The 14,173-nt window shown below is 37.0% G+C and overlaps 3 protein-coding genes across 8 annotated transcripts; 2 read left to right on the top strand and 1 right to left on the bottom strand.

Annotated features, from left to right (window-relative positions):
- The first annotated feature begins 2,179 nt into the window (after window positions 1–2,179).
- Window positions 2,180–3,782, top strand: LOC126587525 (probable ribosomal protein S11, mitochondrial). 2 transcript variants are annotated; one of them, XM_050252601.1, is made up of 3 exons: window positions 2,180–2,324; window positions 2,658–2,793; window positions 3,030–3,782. In XM_050252601.1, exons 2-3 carry the CDS (start codon window positions 2,673–2,675, stop codon window positions 3,548–3,550), a joined length of 642 nt encoding a protein of 213 aa, XP_050108558.1. In that variant the 5' UTR covers window positions 2,180–2,324; window positions 2,658–2,672; the 3' UTR covers window positions 3,551–3,782. The 2 variants fall into 2 exon arrangements, with proteins under 2 accessions (XP_050108558.1, XP_050108557.1); XM_050252600.1 differs by having other exon boundaries at window positions 2,197–2,355.
- Window positions 3,783–8,624: 4,842 nt separating this feature from the next.
- Window positions 8,625–10,291, bottom strand: LOC126587064 (cold and drought-regulated protein CORA-like). Its single transcript, XM_050252041.1, has 2 exons — window positions 9,471–10,291; window positions 8,625–8,938 (listed from the first exon to the last, which is right to left on the bottom strand). Exon 1 carries the CDS (start codon window positions 10,200–10,202, stop codon window positions 9,525–9,527), a length of 678 nt encoding a protein of 225 aa, XP_050107998.1. The 5' UTR covers window positions 10,203–10,291; the 3' UTR covers window positions 8,625–8,938; window positions 9,471–9,524.
- Window positions 10,292–10,591: 300 nt separating this feature from the next.
- LOC126587069 (uncharacterized) lies at window positions 10,592–13,396 on the top strand. 5 transcript variants are annotated; one of them, XR_007610970.1, is made up of 4 exons: window positions 10,592–11,414; window positions 11,543–11,583; window positions 11,884–12,882; window positions 13,126–13,396. XR_007610970.1 is itself a non-coding variant. In XM_050252047.1 (4 exons), the coding sequence occupies exons 1-4, from the start codon at window positions 11,294–11,296 to the stop codon at window positions 13,151–13,153; spliced, it is 330 nt and encodes a 109-aa protein (XP_050108004.1). In that variant the 5' UTR covers window positions 10,608–11,293; the 3' UTR covers window positions 13,154–13,396. The 5 variants fall into 5 exon arrangements, 1 of the variants encoding a protein (XP_050108004.1); XR_007610967.1 differs by having other exon boundaries at window positions 10,593–11,414; window positions 11,522–11,583; window positions 11,925–12,882; XR_007610968.1 differs by having other exon boundaries at window positions 10,593–11,414; window positions 11,522–11,583.
- The last annotated feature ends 777 nt before the right edge of the window (window positions 13,397–14,173 follow it).

Here is a 14,173-nt window from a genome sequence, read left to right as displayed (position 1 = left end):
GTTTTCGGTTAAAACTCATATTTGACCCAAGGGTTGGAGCAAGTTGGGGTATGTTTAGAATCTAAGGTGTATTTAATTGAGAATTTGAGGTATTTTAATTCTTTTAATGAATTTAAGGGTATTCATTCAATTAGGATTTTAAGTGATTATCTGAAATTCAATGTGCATTCAATCAGAATTTTAAAAGAGTTTATTAAATCCTTAGAAATTCAGGTGTATTCAATTAGGACTTTATAACATTCTAGATGTATTCAATTAGGAATTTATTTTAAAAGATTTTTAAAAGTTAAGGAATTTGAGGGAATTTGAAAGATTTCGTAGTGCAATTTAAGCATTCACAAATTTCTCATCTCCCCCTGAGATTTCAAGGGAATTTAATCAAGATTTTTCATGGAATCTCTACAAATCAATTAAACTTCCTTAAACTCCATGAATTTATAAATCCATTAAAATTTCTCAATTTCTCAATTGAATACACCCCCCTAAAATTTGAGTTTTACTCCAAGGGTTGAAGTTGGTCTTAGTGTAGAGAATATCGTTTGTTAAAAAAAAAATCGCATTATTTTGGTTTAATTTAATTATCGGGTTAAAGATATTATCTAAACTAAGTTCCTTGATTCATTTAAATGAACCAGAAAGTCTTGTTATTCATAATGTTAGGACCCGATAACAACTTGATTCATTAACGGATCGTGTTGTTTCGTGTTGGGTTAACGGATGATATAAGAAATTGTCATACGTAATGTATAGATATGACAAACGATATCTTATTGGGTTATTAACGGGTGACTCAATAACGACCTAACTCGTTAATAGGTTGACCTGAAACCTATTATTTTCGTGTTCTTTGTGTTGGGTTAGCAGTTCGTACAAGAAATTGGCAGGCTTATAAATGACATAAAATGGAATATGTTGTCATATCATCTGTTTGGATTAATTACCATATTTGAAATTTGTAACTGATATATGCATGTGTAACTTTCACGTGAAACTTCTTTAATTGATATATGGTTGTCTAAATTCCTCTCTCATTTCACGTTGAAATTTCTGTAACTGATATATGCATATGTAATTTCCACTCTCATTTCACGTAAAACTGACAAACAGTTCCTCTCATTTCATGTGAAACTTCTGCAACTAATATATGTATGTGTAACTTCCTATGTTATTTCATGTGAACCTTATGGACATGTTGTATGTGGCTAAACCAACTTTACTACGACCATCAATTTTATCGCCCAAGTTTTCTATAAAATACCTCACAAACCTTCAACATAATATATGAATTAAATCATGTATTCTTCACACTTATTTGCACACCCCAATCTTAAAAACACTTACTGTATTGTAGAAATGGGCGTCATGGGAGAAACAACGCACAAGAGCCCATGTATTCTTCACACCTGTAACCCAGTTACAAAGACTGGGATTTGAAACAACTAACAGGAATTGGATAGGACTTGAGTCATTGGTTGTTGCATGTTTTGATTTTCCTTTTCGTCAAACCATGAGCTGGTTGGTAGCATGCAAAAGCTTAAACTCTCGAGTCTAAAGTGTACAACGGCTCACAAGAAAACTTTGGTTTGTATATTGATTGGAATGGAGGATTTGGAAGTGTTCAATGTCTCTCACTGCACCTTTATAGAAAACTCTGAGCATCTGGCTACTCGTATATGTGCGAACAACTTGGTGAGTCAATCATTGCACAAGCCTCACCGATCAAAAGTTTCTTCTGTGTCTAGATTGATGTGTGATTTGTGCAAGGGTGGACCGATGGAGTAATTATAAGTTGGCATGCGTTTTGATAGACCTTTTGAGGGCACACCATGCTTGCATGGTTCAACTAGTTAGTGAGATTCTAAAGATGTATGAGCAGTTTGCTTTTATAGAAAAATTACTTTTTCATGCTGTAGCTAGTAGCTTGTGATTAGTTTGAATATTTTCCATCCGAATGAATTAAGGATGTATTATATATATAGTTTGATGAATTTTTTTTTATAGAGTTATGGATATATGGAATTTGAAATTGATAATATGAATGGTTCTAATAAGTAAAAATCCTTGTGATTCGAACACGAAAAAATTTGAGTATGAACTCCTACAAATCCTTGAGTAGTAAAGCATTCTTCAAAGTTTTGGGGTCGAAAAGTAAATAAGAAAAAGATGTTGGTTAGAAAGTAAATAAATAAACTATCCTTAAAGGCGGAAAGAAATGCACTCTCCCGTCTCGGCACTCAGTCTACAGCAGTGTTGTTCTTCGCACTCAGTTGGCCCCTTCCGTCTCTTCGTTCCTGCTCTCCAGCCAGCTCTCTGGTCGCCCTTGGGTATCTCTCTCTCTCTCTTAGTTCTGAGTGGGTATGTATCGGATATGAACATCGATGATGGTTTAATGAGATTATTATCATGCGTTGATTTTGTGCTTCTCCTTAGGGTTTGTTGGTTTTCAATTTATTTGGGTTTCAATTCGTTTGAATGATTGGGATTTCTTATGGGTTCGATTTTCTTCTCTCAAAATTTCACGATTTAGGGTTTGTTCGATTTCCTCTTTGTAGTTGGTGGCTTGCTTCTCTTTCACACACTCCAGTAGCTGAGGGAATTGGAAATGCTATTCAATTTCTATTCAGATTACCCATTAAGTGTTTGTTTAATTTCATCAGGAAATCATACATGCGATGTATTCTTCTCTTTCTCGACTGTCTTCCTCTCTGATTCACCGGCTTGCTAGAACCCGATGCCCGGGCCACTCCGAGCTCATCACTTCAAGGTCTTTCTCCGACTCTAGGATGCCGCCAGGCAAGTTCTTCTTCTTCCTGCCTCCTTTTCAATTTCGTCCATTGGGTTTCTGTTTTTGTTGCCTATGAATTTGATTACATGTTAAGTTAAGCGTTTTGGGTTTTGAATCGCATTTTGAATACGGTTGCTTGTGGAATTAGTTTGCTAAGATAAATGGCGAGTCAAGAGGTTTGATGGGAAGGGAAATCAATTCTTCATTAGTGGTAATGATTGAAAATATATTGTGGGATTTACAGGCCACCAAGAAAATTTTCGAAATGGTTTCAATGCTTCTGAGAATGGAGAGAGGAATTCCAGGTCTATCAACTTTGTGAGGGGAGTAGTAGAGGAGGATGGAAGGAGCAACTTTTGGGGTTCTCAGTTTCCTCGATATAATATAGAGCAAAATGCTGATATTGTCCATGTAAAGCTGATGAAAAACAATACCTTTGTTACTGTGACGGACTCGAAGGGTAACAAGAAACTTGGGGCCTCTGCTGGTTCCATACCAGATATGAAAGGAGGACCAAAATTGGCTAAGTATGCGGCTGAAGCAACTGCAGAACACGTTGGACGCATGTCAAGAAATTTCGGCTTAAAATCAGTTGTGATGAAGGTGAAAGGGTTTACTTATTTTAAGAAGAAAAGGCAAGCTATCATGAGCTGGAAAGAGGGCTTCTCTAGTTCCCGAGCGGGTCACAGTCCAATTGTATACATTGAAGATACAACCAGAAAGCCCCACAATGGTTGTAGACTCCCAAAGCAGCGTCGTATCTAAACCACAGTGCAGGTTATCCTTGAGTGGGTATAATTTTACTTGGCTAGGGAGAAGTATTCGGTGAAATAATGAGCTTGACCTAGTTTTTTTTTCCTAAAAAAATTTGAATTTCTATCATATTGTGATGCTAATGTAGTCTATTTGAAGGTTGCTTTACTATATTTTGAAGATGGTTGTTTATTATTTAAAAGAAGTTGGTTAAAGAACTTATTTGATAATATTCATGTGAAAAGTTTGGCTTTTTCTTAGTATTGGTAAAGAACTCGTGTTGAAGATAGTCTGTTTATCAAGTGTGAAAGACATTCGGATATTGCATGCACATATGTGTATTTTAGGTTACTAATGACTCTAGTTTAGGAAAACGTAGTTCAGAAGAGTGCTATAAACAGATCATTGTATGTTGGAAGCCGGTCATGCTTTGAATCAATTTCTATGTTTCGCGTATGTTTTATGACTGAAATGTTTTAGGTTCGAGCTGAACTACATAAACACAACCAGTATTATTATGTCATGAAAGTTTAATGCATAAAATGTGGAATGCCTATGTATGTGGGTTTCTGGCTAGGGTATGGTTATATTTTCATTTTAGTGTCTTGGTCAGTATTGCTTTGTTATCAAGAGGGCTGGTTTACTCGACAAGATCAACGCAGTTTCGTAGTGAGGTGATTATAGCGCCAAGGGAAGAACCTTGCACGTCTAGCTCATTGTTATTCTTTTCATTGCCAGATTTTGATGTTCTTTAAAAGTGTGTTCCATAGATGAGTGAATGATTGAAGATAGTTTTTCAATGTTAGTTATTGTTCTTTTACGAGCCAAATTATTTTGGCTTCTCTTTGAGGTTTGGGCTCTGTTCTTAGCTTCCGGGTTTCTGTATGGAATCACTGCAGGGCTCTTGCCTTAGTGTTTGTTTCGTCGATTTCTGTGATTTGTGTTTTCCTGGTCTGAATGTATTTCTTGCTTCTGTGGCCACAGAACTCTGTTACCAAATTTCACTCAGATTTGGTGCAAACATAATTTGGACAACGAAGTAGATTTTCAAGTTTAGCTTTCATACACTAGTACCAGTTTGGAATTGCTTTACTTAAAAAAAAATGGGTATAAAAAAAAACTCCATGCGTTTGTATTTGGTAAACATTTAAAATCAATTTTTTTTCTTCACAATTTTGGATGAAAATAAAGCTGAAAAGCCAACGTAGCAGCTAGCTTTGGAAAACCGGCTTTTGGTGCTTCCACAGCTTTTGTGCAAACCTAATTTCCCCAGAGTCGATAAGCCGTTTATGAAACTTTGAAGCACCCAAAATGACCTTAAACAATTAAATAATTTACACATCTACCAACTAGAAGTTTGGAAGGACGTCCTTCCTCCCATATCTCGTTTGTACACTCCCACACCGACAAACCCACACCGAAAAAACACCACCATCTTTTTTGGCAAGACAAGATTAGGATTCGGATTCGGTATTTGCATCGTGGACTTGCCCATATTGCACCGCATCATGCGCTCTTCTGTAAATTCGATTCTACCCCAAAATTCGAAGCTTCGGACATTTGGATCCTCATAAAATGCCCTGCTTCTTCGTATTTCTGAAAATTAAGAGAGCCCAGGTGACTAATCTGATCTTTATCTTCTTCCAGAATCCCCAACCCTTAAAATTGTAGGTTTGCTCCTCTCTCCCTCCCTAAAAAACACTTCAAAACCCACAAACCCAGTGAAAAAGATGAGAGGTTAGGCGGAGAAACGACAGAGAAAAATCGAGTGAGGAAGATGAGAGGTTAGATGAAGAAAACAAGGGGAAGATATGTTAAGACGGCAAGGAAATAGAGTTTGATCGATGACTCTAGAAATTCTAGAAGGATTCTAAATAAAAAGGTTATAATAAAGAGTTATAAAAAAAGGTTATAATAAAGAGTTACAAATAATGAGTGGCTTTCTAGGTTTTCATCCCTAGGAGAGCGTAATACAAAGTTATAAATAAAAAGATTACAAATTAAAAATTATATTAGATTAAATCATATTAATTTTAGTCATTTAACATAATCAAAGTAGTTTTATATAAAAGCTTATCAAACGTTCAGACATTTTTTTTTTAAAAGCACTTTTATAAAAAAATGTACCAAACACGTAATTGCTTTATTTTACAGCTGTTTATTCTCAAAACACAGCAGAAACAGTTTTTTTTAAAAGTACAGCAATACCAAACTAGCCCTTACATTCTCTAATGTTGATTTCATTTGTGCAACGAACGAAGAAATGACCACCAATGACTAGTTGGCTACTATATACTTTGTACTGCCTAACGTAACGTGTAGTGTTTATTTTGGTGAGTTTATAGGCATGGGAGCTGTGAAGTGTTGCTTTAATTTGGTGTATTTTCTGGGCATAGAACATTTTAAGTGGTGTGTTATTTTCCGAGTAGTTCTTCGACTAATGTGAACTGGAGCTATTGAAATATTTGAATGGAATTTTGGAAGTTACTACCTAAACTTTGTCTAGTAAGTTTATCTTATATTGTCGGTTCGAAGTTTGGATAAAATAAGAGGGGAAATGTGTCAAGTAGTCGACAACCGACATTCTTTTTCCCGTCAAATTCCTACGATAATGGATCCTAAACTACGTAGTTGCAAATTTCTTCTATCCAAACTCTCTTCAAGTTTTTGTACTTTTTAAATAAGTTTCCCTGAGCTGATTAATTTTTTTTCTATCTACTTTCAAAGGATTTATTATTATTATTATTATTATTATTATTATTATTATTTGGAAACTGATTTTCCTTTGAATTGCCGTCGTTAACTAATGCTTACAAACTATTTCACACATTCCGCATCCATTTCCACGTTTATGTAAGACTAGGAACTCTCCAAATTGATCAGTAAGCACTCTCACGCAATAGTCAGTGATCCAAACATGTCTTTTTTGTGCCCTTACACACGTGGCACTCAGAGTGGTCGAAATGATTGGAATGCCCAAAGTGCGTAGGCGAGCCATACTAGGCTCACATGACTAGACTTAGGTCGAGATGATTGTAATGCTGTAAAAATGTTCATAACTTGTTCATTCCAACTCCAACTTAGGCATCGTTTGAGCCTATGCGCTCGTGGACTCGGGCTCTATCTAATTAGTGAAAACTCAATTGAAAACCGAAAGTGATATTTAAAATGACGAAATCATCCTTCAACTTCATTTTCTCAACACCATCAAATTTTAACTCAATAAATTACATTTAAATTTGGGTAAATTACACTTTACCACCTCAGGTTTGAGGTCTATTCTAACCTCATACAACATCTTCAAAACATTTCACATTCATACCTCACGTACTATTTTATTTCAATATAATACATCCGTTACATTTTCCATTCATTGATCTGTTAAGAGCTGACGTGGCTACCACATTTGTACTGACGTGGCTACCAAATTTGTGCCACGTGGCAATTTTTTTATTCATTTAAAATATTATAATACTTTTCCCTATTAAAAAAAAAACCCCCATCTTCTTCCCGTAGCCTTCCCCTTCCCTGCAACCCAAACACCCCATCCCACCCTATCCTCACCTCCCCCGCAACCCTAACCCTAACCCTAGACTGCTCGCTCCCTGAATCCCTCGAATTCGACCACGTCGGCGACCTCACGTCCCTCAACCCCTTCCCTCCTCCTCTCTCCTCAAACTCCTTCCCAAACATTAGCCAAGACAACACTCCGCTCCTGCTGCCTTCACACCTGGACCTATCCCGCTCCCATCCAAAAACCCTAGAAAAAATAGCATCAACCACACGTTTATTGCCAAACTATCTTGGACCTGAAAGTCCTATCCATTGTTGAACTACAAGACAATCGCCTAAACCCAACTCAACAAATCTACCTAGATTCACAAATTCGACAATCTGAGGATCTAAATCTACACCCACAAACCCAAGCACAAAACAATGAAAAAAATAGGGGAAAGATAGACGAAAACTTTATCCAATTACCAGAACTGGAATGAAGGAGGTGGAAAGGGCAGTAGAAGCTTGGGCGAGGGAAGACATTGGAGTCGACAGAAGAGAGATTTGATTTCAGAAGAAGTGAGAAATGGTGTCGGCCAGGTTTGCGATGGCGTGGGGGGGGGGGTTGCGGGGGCTTCGGCCGTGGAGAGAGAAGGGAGGGAGGGTTGTTGAGGGTTGTTGGGGAGGTGGGGGTGGGGTGGGATGGGGTGTTTGGGTTGCAGGGAAGGGGAAGGCTATGGGAAGAAGATGGGTTTATTTATTTATTTTTTATTTTTTATTTATTTATAATAGGGAAAAGTATTATAATATTTTAAATTAATAAAAAAATATTTTTTTGCCACTTGGCACAAATGTGGCAACCACGTTAGCACAAATGTGCCAGCCACGTCAGCTCTTAACAGACCAATGGATGAAAAATGTAACGGATGTGTTATATTGAAATAAAATAATACGTGAGGTATGAAAGTGAAATGTTTTGAAGATGTTGTATGAGGTTGTAATAGACCACAAATCTGAGGTGGTAAAGTGTAATTTACCCAATAAATTTTGAAATCCAAAATGCGATAAATGAACTATAAATCTGGGAAAAAGATTTCACATTTTTTCTTATTCTCTAGTGGTGTACGAGAAGAAATACCTTAGTCATGATGATCACATGACTAAACAACTAGTAAAAAGAAAAGTCTTATGGTTAGTAGAATTTAGAGAAGGGGTGTGATATCCACACACCATTTTTTACTTCTCCCATACCTTTTTGGTTTTCGGCCGTCGGATCGGATGAATAGAAGAAGATCAACGGACAGAAATTAACAAGGAGGGTGTGAGAAGTAAAAAGGGGTGTGTGGATAGCACACCCCTTTAGAGAAATGCTAAGAAAACTGTCTCAAAGCCAGGCTCTCTATAGATTCTCTCTCACCTCATCCTTTTGGTACAATGTTTTATAATGTTGGTACGAGAACTGTGCCAAGAACATGAGGTGACGAAAAGTTCATAAAAAGTCTCATTTTCGAAAGAGTCTCCTTAGCATTTCTCTAGGATTTATTGTCCCCTCCATCAATACGATAAGGAAAAAAAAAATACTCGAAAGAAATGTTGTTCAAATTAGCACCAAGTAAACCATTCTATATTTTTATTAACAATGAAATACATGACGCGCTAAACAAAACCAAATAACCCCAACATGATCAATTAAACGCTTGACAAGCATTAATTCAATCTGAGAGATGAACATTTTTTGGATCGTAACCATCCAAAATAGCTGAATTAAACATGATGCAGAATTAAGAAATTGTGAATTGATCATTATTTTGGTTTAAATTTTGAAGAGATGTTTCTTTCCTTGAGTCTCTTCCTCTTTTCTCCTTTGACTTAATTTTGTTCTTTCTTTGCCTCGTACTTCTCATGCTGCAGCAGAAACAAGAAGCGAGAGCATAAATAAAGGTAAAACATTTTACTTTTAAATAACTAATAGATGAAAAATTATCAAATAAAACTATCTTATATTCTCCTGATGAATTTCAGACAGCAGAAATCTATGGATTAATTCAATAAGACATTTTGGTGAGATTTGGCCCCACGACCTAAAGTATATAATGTAGTCATTCAGATTATTGATCTATTAAAATAATTTATCAGCTATAGAAAATTTAACCTCTCCAATTTTTTTTTTTAGAACAAATATGGTGATGCTCATATCGTAACATTTCCACTATAAATTATTTAAGGGGAGAGAAATGTTAGAACTTGAATGCAGTGGGTTGAAGAGTCTTAACCACCAGAATAATTAATTTAATATAAGGGTAATTCTTAATCCGTTTCTCTTTAGCGTGCGTACTAATTGTAAAAATATATCCAACTCATACAATTTAAAAGCACGTACTAATTAATTAAAATCATGAAAATAATTAGGGGTTGACATATTGATATTGTTACGTACCAAGGGCTAAGGCATAAGCGCCAGTACGTAGCAGCAGCAAACTAATTAAGTTCCTCAATAGTCACTCGACTCATTGGTTTCACTCCTCTTGCTGTACCCTCCTCTGCCACGCCCTCCGTGTCCTTCTTCCGAGTCATCATCATCAGATTTTTTGTACCCGCGACGCCCTCCATGTCCTTCCTCCGTGTAATCATCAGTGCTTACCTCACCATAGCTACCTCCGCCGCTAGTACGACGTCCTTCACCAGAGTAATCAGTGTTAATATCGCTGTAGCCACCGCCGCCAGTACGACGTCCTTCACCAGAGAAAGCAGTGGTCTCGGTAGCACGGCCTCCGTGTCCTTCTTCCGAGTAACTACCAGTGTTGCTGGCCCCGCCGTAGCCACCTCCACCAGTAAAACGTCCTTCGCTAGAGTAAGTAGTGGTCTCGCTGTACGCGGCACGGCCTCCGTGCCCTTCTTCCGAGTAATCATCAGTTTTGCCTTCTCCATAGCTGCCTCCGCCAGTAAGGCGTTCTTCACCAGAGTAATCAGTGCTGTCGCGGTAGCCGCTGCCGCTGCGGGCCCCGGTACATCCTTGGGAAGAGTAACCAGTAGTGGAGTCGCCGTAGCCACCACCAGACCGGGCACCGTAACCAGACTGAGACTGAGAGTAGGATGAGGTTTTTTCGTCTTCTTCTTCGTCCCTTAAGCTGGACAAGAGGCCACGGCTGTGCTGCTCCTGATCAACCATAATGGTTAGGGGTATTTTGGGAATTTTAGGAAAATGTGAGAATGAAGGAACGTTATGAGGAGGAAAGGTGGCGACTGAGTTTTGTGATGTTGTCTGAGTGCATGGTGGTGGTGGAGGGTTCTTATATAAGTGTTGGGCATCCTAAAAATAACTCTCTGCAGGAGGCTTTGGCTCTTCTCCATCACAAGCTCATACGTAAAATATCCACCTAAGGTGGGACACTCGTGGTTTTGCCACTTGCATGGCTACCTATCCAAGCCTTGGTCGACGGTCACCATTCATCTCTCTCTTTCTCTCTCTCTCTCTCTCTCTCTCTCTCTCTCTCTCCAACGTGAATAGATAGGGTCATAGGGTTGATATATCTATCTATATATACTAAAACCCAAACGGAGAAACACTGAACAGTGAAAGTAACAGTGTCGTTCCCAATCTGCCTTCCCATGTTTACTCTAATCTAAGTTTTGCCCTTCTGTATTCTATTTGCTTCCAGCGTCTTCCATTTTGCTCCATCACTTTTCTGCTTCTCTTCCTCCCTCTTTCTCTTCCCCTCTCTCTGCCTCAAATTCAATCCGATCATCTAAAAACGTAGTTCCTCTATTTTTCTCCGCCGTTTTCCAGAAATCGATCATTGTTGCTGCTGTAGTAGTCATCGTCCACGCAGTCCATCACCGTCCGACCACACAAACCTTAACGGCGGCCGGAGAACCACAGAACCAAGAGTAAAAAAAGGAGAGCGGGAAGCAGCCAAAATACAGAGAAGATGGCAAGAGAGAGGAGAAATGGAAAGCAGACAAACAAAAACCCTGTTGCAAACGTGGTGTGCTAGCGAGATTTCTCTGTCTTTCATTGCTGGCTGCTTTGGCTTTTTGATTGTTCAAGATATTTCTTTCCGTTTTCTCTCCTGACTTCCCCTTGCATGCATAGCCCTGCATCCCTGCCGCGATCTCGCCTTCGATTCCAACAAGTGCGATCAATCTCGCCCCTCAATTCCCTGCATAATCCTCCTTTTCCAGGCCTCTCCGCCCATCTGTCCTGAACGAAACCGTGGATCGACTGCTTCCCCTGAAATCAAACCCTAATTTTGCCCCCAAATGAATTCGAACCCAGCCAAACTCAAATCCCTGCAATTTTTTTTGCCTTTAAAAGGTTTGGATCGGTGCCGATTGATGTTGGATTTTGTGAGGTTGGATTTCTTACCTCTAAGATTTGTTGGTGAGTTTTTAAGTTTTTTTTATTAATTATGTTTTAACTTTTTTCTGGTAGTTTTTTATGTTGAGATGATTAGTGGTCAATTTTTTTTTTTTTTAATTTGATTGTAGGTGTTTTCTCTATACTGTTAGATCTGTGGCACGGTGTGTCTCCATATCACCACCAATGGAAGGTAATTTGAGAATCGTTTAAGATTAATCCTCAAATTTTGAATTTTATTATTTATTTGATTTCTCTTAATGCATGTTTAAGATTCGTGTTTGTGGAAGTGATTTTAGACGGATTTCAAGCTGAATTGCAGAGATAAGTAAGTTAACAAGAATCATGATTATTGAAAGAAAAAATGGATAAAAATCAAAGTCGCACAGTATTTGGCACACTTTCTGTGTAAAGGAGCCGAAATTATAGTAATCTTCCTTTTATTTGATAGTTGTGTTAGGTATAATATTATGGTTTTCCTATATGTTAATAGGGGTTTGGGAGTTCACTAAAATCGCATCGAATTTGTTTTAGTTTTGATCAGAAGAGGAGGCACAGGCAACTGGTCAGGAGACTTGGCTCGACTTTCGACGGGGGACAAAGATTTAGATGGTATACTCTGCTTCTATTTGTCCATTTCTTTGTGTAATTCAATTCAATGTGCTTTGTTTTCATGAAACTAAATGCGTTGTAGTGATACTAATATTCAATTCTCTAGATACATGTGCTTCTCTTTCTGATCTAGCACATTTGATAGATAATAAAGCTGTACAATTGTACATTCGATAAAACATCCTGTCTTCCTTTGCTGACAAGCCGAATGATTATGAGCTTCCAATCCTTTGAGCAATAGTTTTACCAATTGTTTTTTTGTTGAGTAAACCAATTCTTTTTTTTTTATTTAAGGAAAGAATGCTTTTACCAAATTGCTTACAAAATTCAAACATACTCACCTATATGCAGGTTTTCTACAAAAGATCATCCTATTTTTCAATGCGTAGTCAATCAATGGTCCAAATTGTTCACTTTTAGAATTTCTTTCAAGAATACAAATGATCAGCTAAACCAACAATTGATTAGTTGTTCGATTGTGTTGACATTTTCATTACAATTTTGTCTAATGAGTTTCGTGATTTTGTGTATATTTTAGGATTTGAATGATTGGTTGCGAGATTAACTCTTGAATATGAAAGTTAAATATAAACACAGTTTCAATCACTAAAATGCATTATGAAAAATGAGAATAAAACTTTACAAAGATATAATAATAAATAGAACTCCAAAATACTCGATTGGACCAGAATAATTTAATACGTTTTGACTTCATTGGGGGATGATCAAAAGAATTGAAAACAAAGAGAAGAAACAACAATGAAACTGAATACATAGTAGTCATACTAATATTCATGAAATGAATTATAATCTGTATTAGCATACTAATATTCATACTAATATTCATGAAATGACTTCGTTGGGGAAATTAATCGCAGAGGTCAACATCAACAGGTTGCTTCCAATTTCTCCCTTTCTATATATTTTGAATGATTTAATAAGTGTGTTAGGCTTTTTTTATTTAGGTTATTTGAGTTCTTTCAGTCTGCAATGAATTATAATCTGTATTAGCATACATTGTAAGGTTCTTCTACCTTACTAACATTCATGAAAGTTAATTTTAAGTGGAATTTTTTCGAAAGCATTTACATTTTTTCTTAAGCTTTTTTCATGCTTTGATTAGGTTGCCTTGCTATGTTGTTAAAGGATGAATTCAAAATGTGAATAAGAAAGATAACATGCTGACATCTGATGGAATTTCTGTCACCAGGTAAAAAAAAAAGTATGTGTCATTACTCGAACAACTCATTTCATGCTCTAATTCAGAGTTATGAATCATAGTATTGTCTGACAATATAAAGAGTAGGATTCTGAAATCATGAGATATTTGACATTGTATGTTATACTGAATTAAGAGCACATTTTCATATAAAATTTCATTTATCTTTACTCAATCTAACAGTAGTTCTACCAATTTTTATCTGATTTCTTTTAACATCTCTCTCTTTTTTTCTCATTCAAATATGCATTACTGATGCTTTGTTATGCACCTAGCTCTTTGCTTCTGTTGCCTACTATCATTTTCTACTATTGTAATAGAACTTTTTACATGTTTGATATACTTTTAAAACCCGCAGCAACGCGCGGGTTCTTTTACTAGTATCCTTCTAAAGGGCACTATGAAAAACGACGCATCTTTGTTTTTCTTTTTGAAATGTGTATGGGAAACATACCTTTGGACTACATATTTTTTTCTTTGAGACTCTAGATATATATTTTATTTTGGCTATGTGGTAATCAAATTTTATCAACTCTAGATGGGACGCCATATGTATTAAAGCATACTTTTAGTTAATAGAATTGTCGAGTTTCACCAACACTTAATCTTCGCGGGTTCAACATCAAATGCAAGAGAGAATATCTCCACATAAATCACACCAAACAGAGGAGATACCTCTCTCAGGCAAGCTTGCTCTCCATACATCATGTTATGGATTCATGTAAAATAAGGCACCACCTCCGTTAACAGAGTTAGTGGGATCAACATTCCAAGTTAGGGCCAACGAAGATTTGACAAGCCAAGAAGTGACCGTAGATGAGATCAGCCCAAAAGGGTCTCCCAAGGCAAGATCTAGATGGATCTTCAATCGATAATGACGTCATATAATCATGGCCAGACATGGTCCATGATCACTGATGATGTTAACAGTGATCTTAAAACATAACCCTTG

The sequence above is a fragment of the Malus sylvestris genome, chromosome 10 (genome assembly GCF_916048215.2).
Source record: "Malus sylvestris chromosome 10, drMalSylv7.2, whole genome shotgun sequence".
Taxonomy (NCBI): domain Eukaryota; kingdom Viridiplantae; phylum Streptophyta; class Magnoliopsida; order Rosales; family Rosaceae; genus Malus; species Malus sylvestris.
This window is presented reverse-complemented; position numbering and strand designations above follow the sequence as displayed.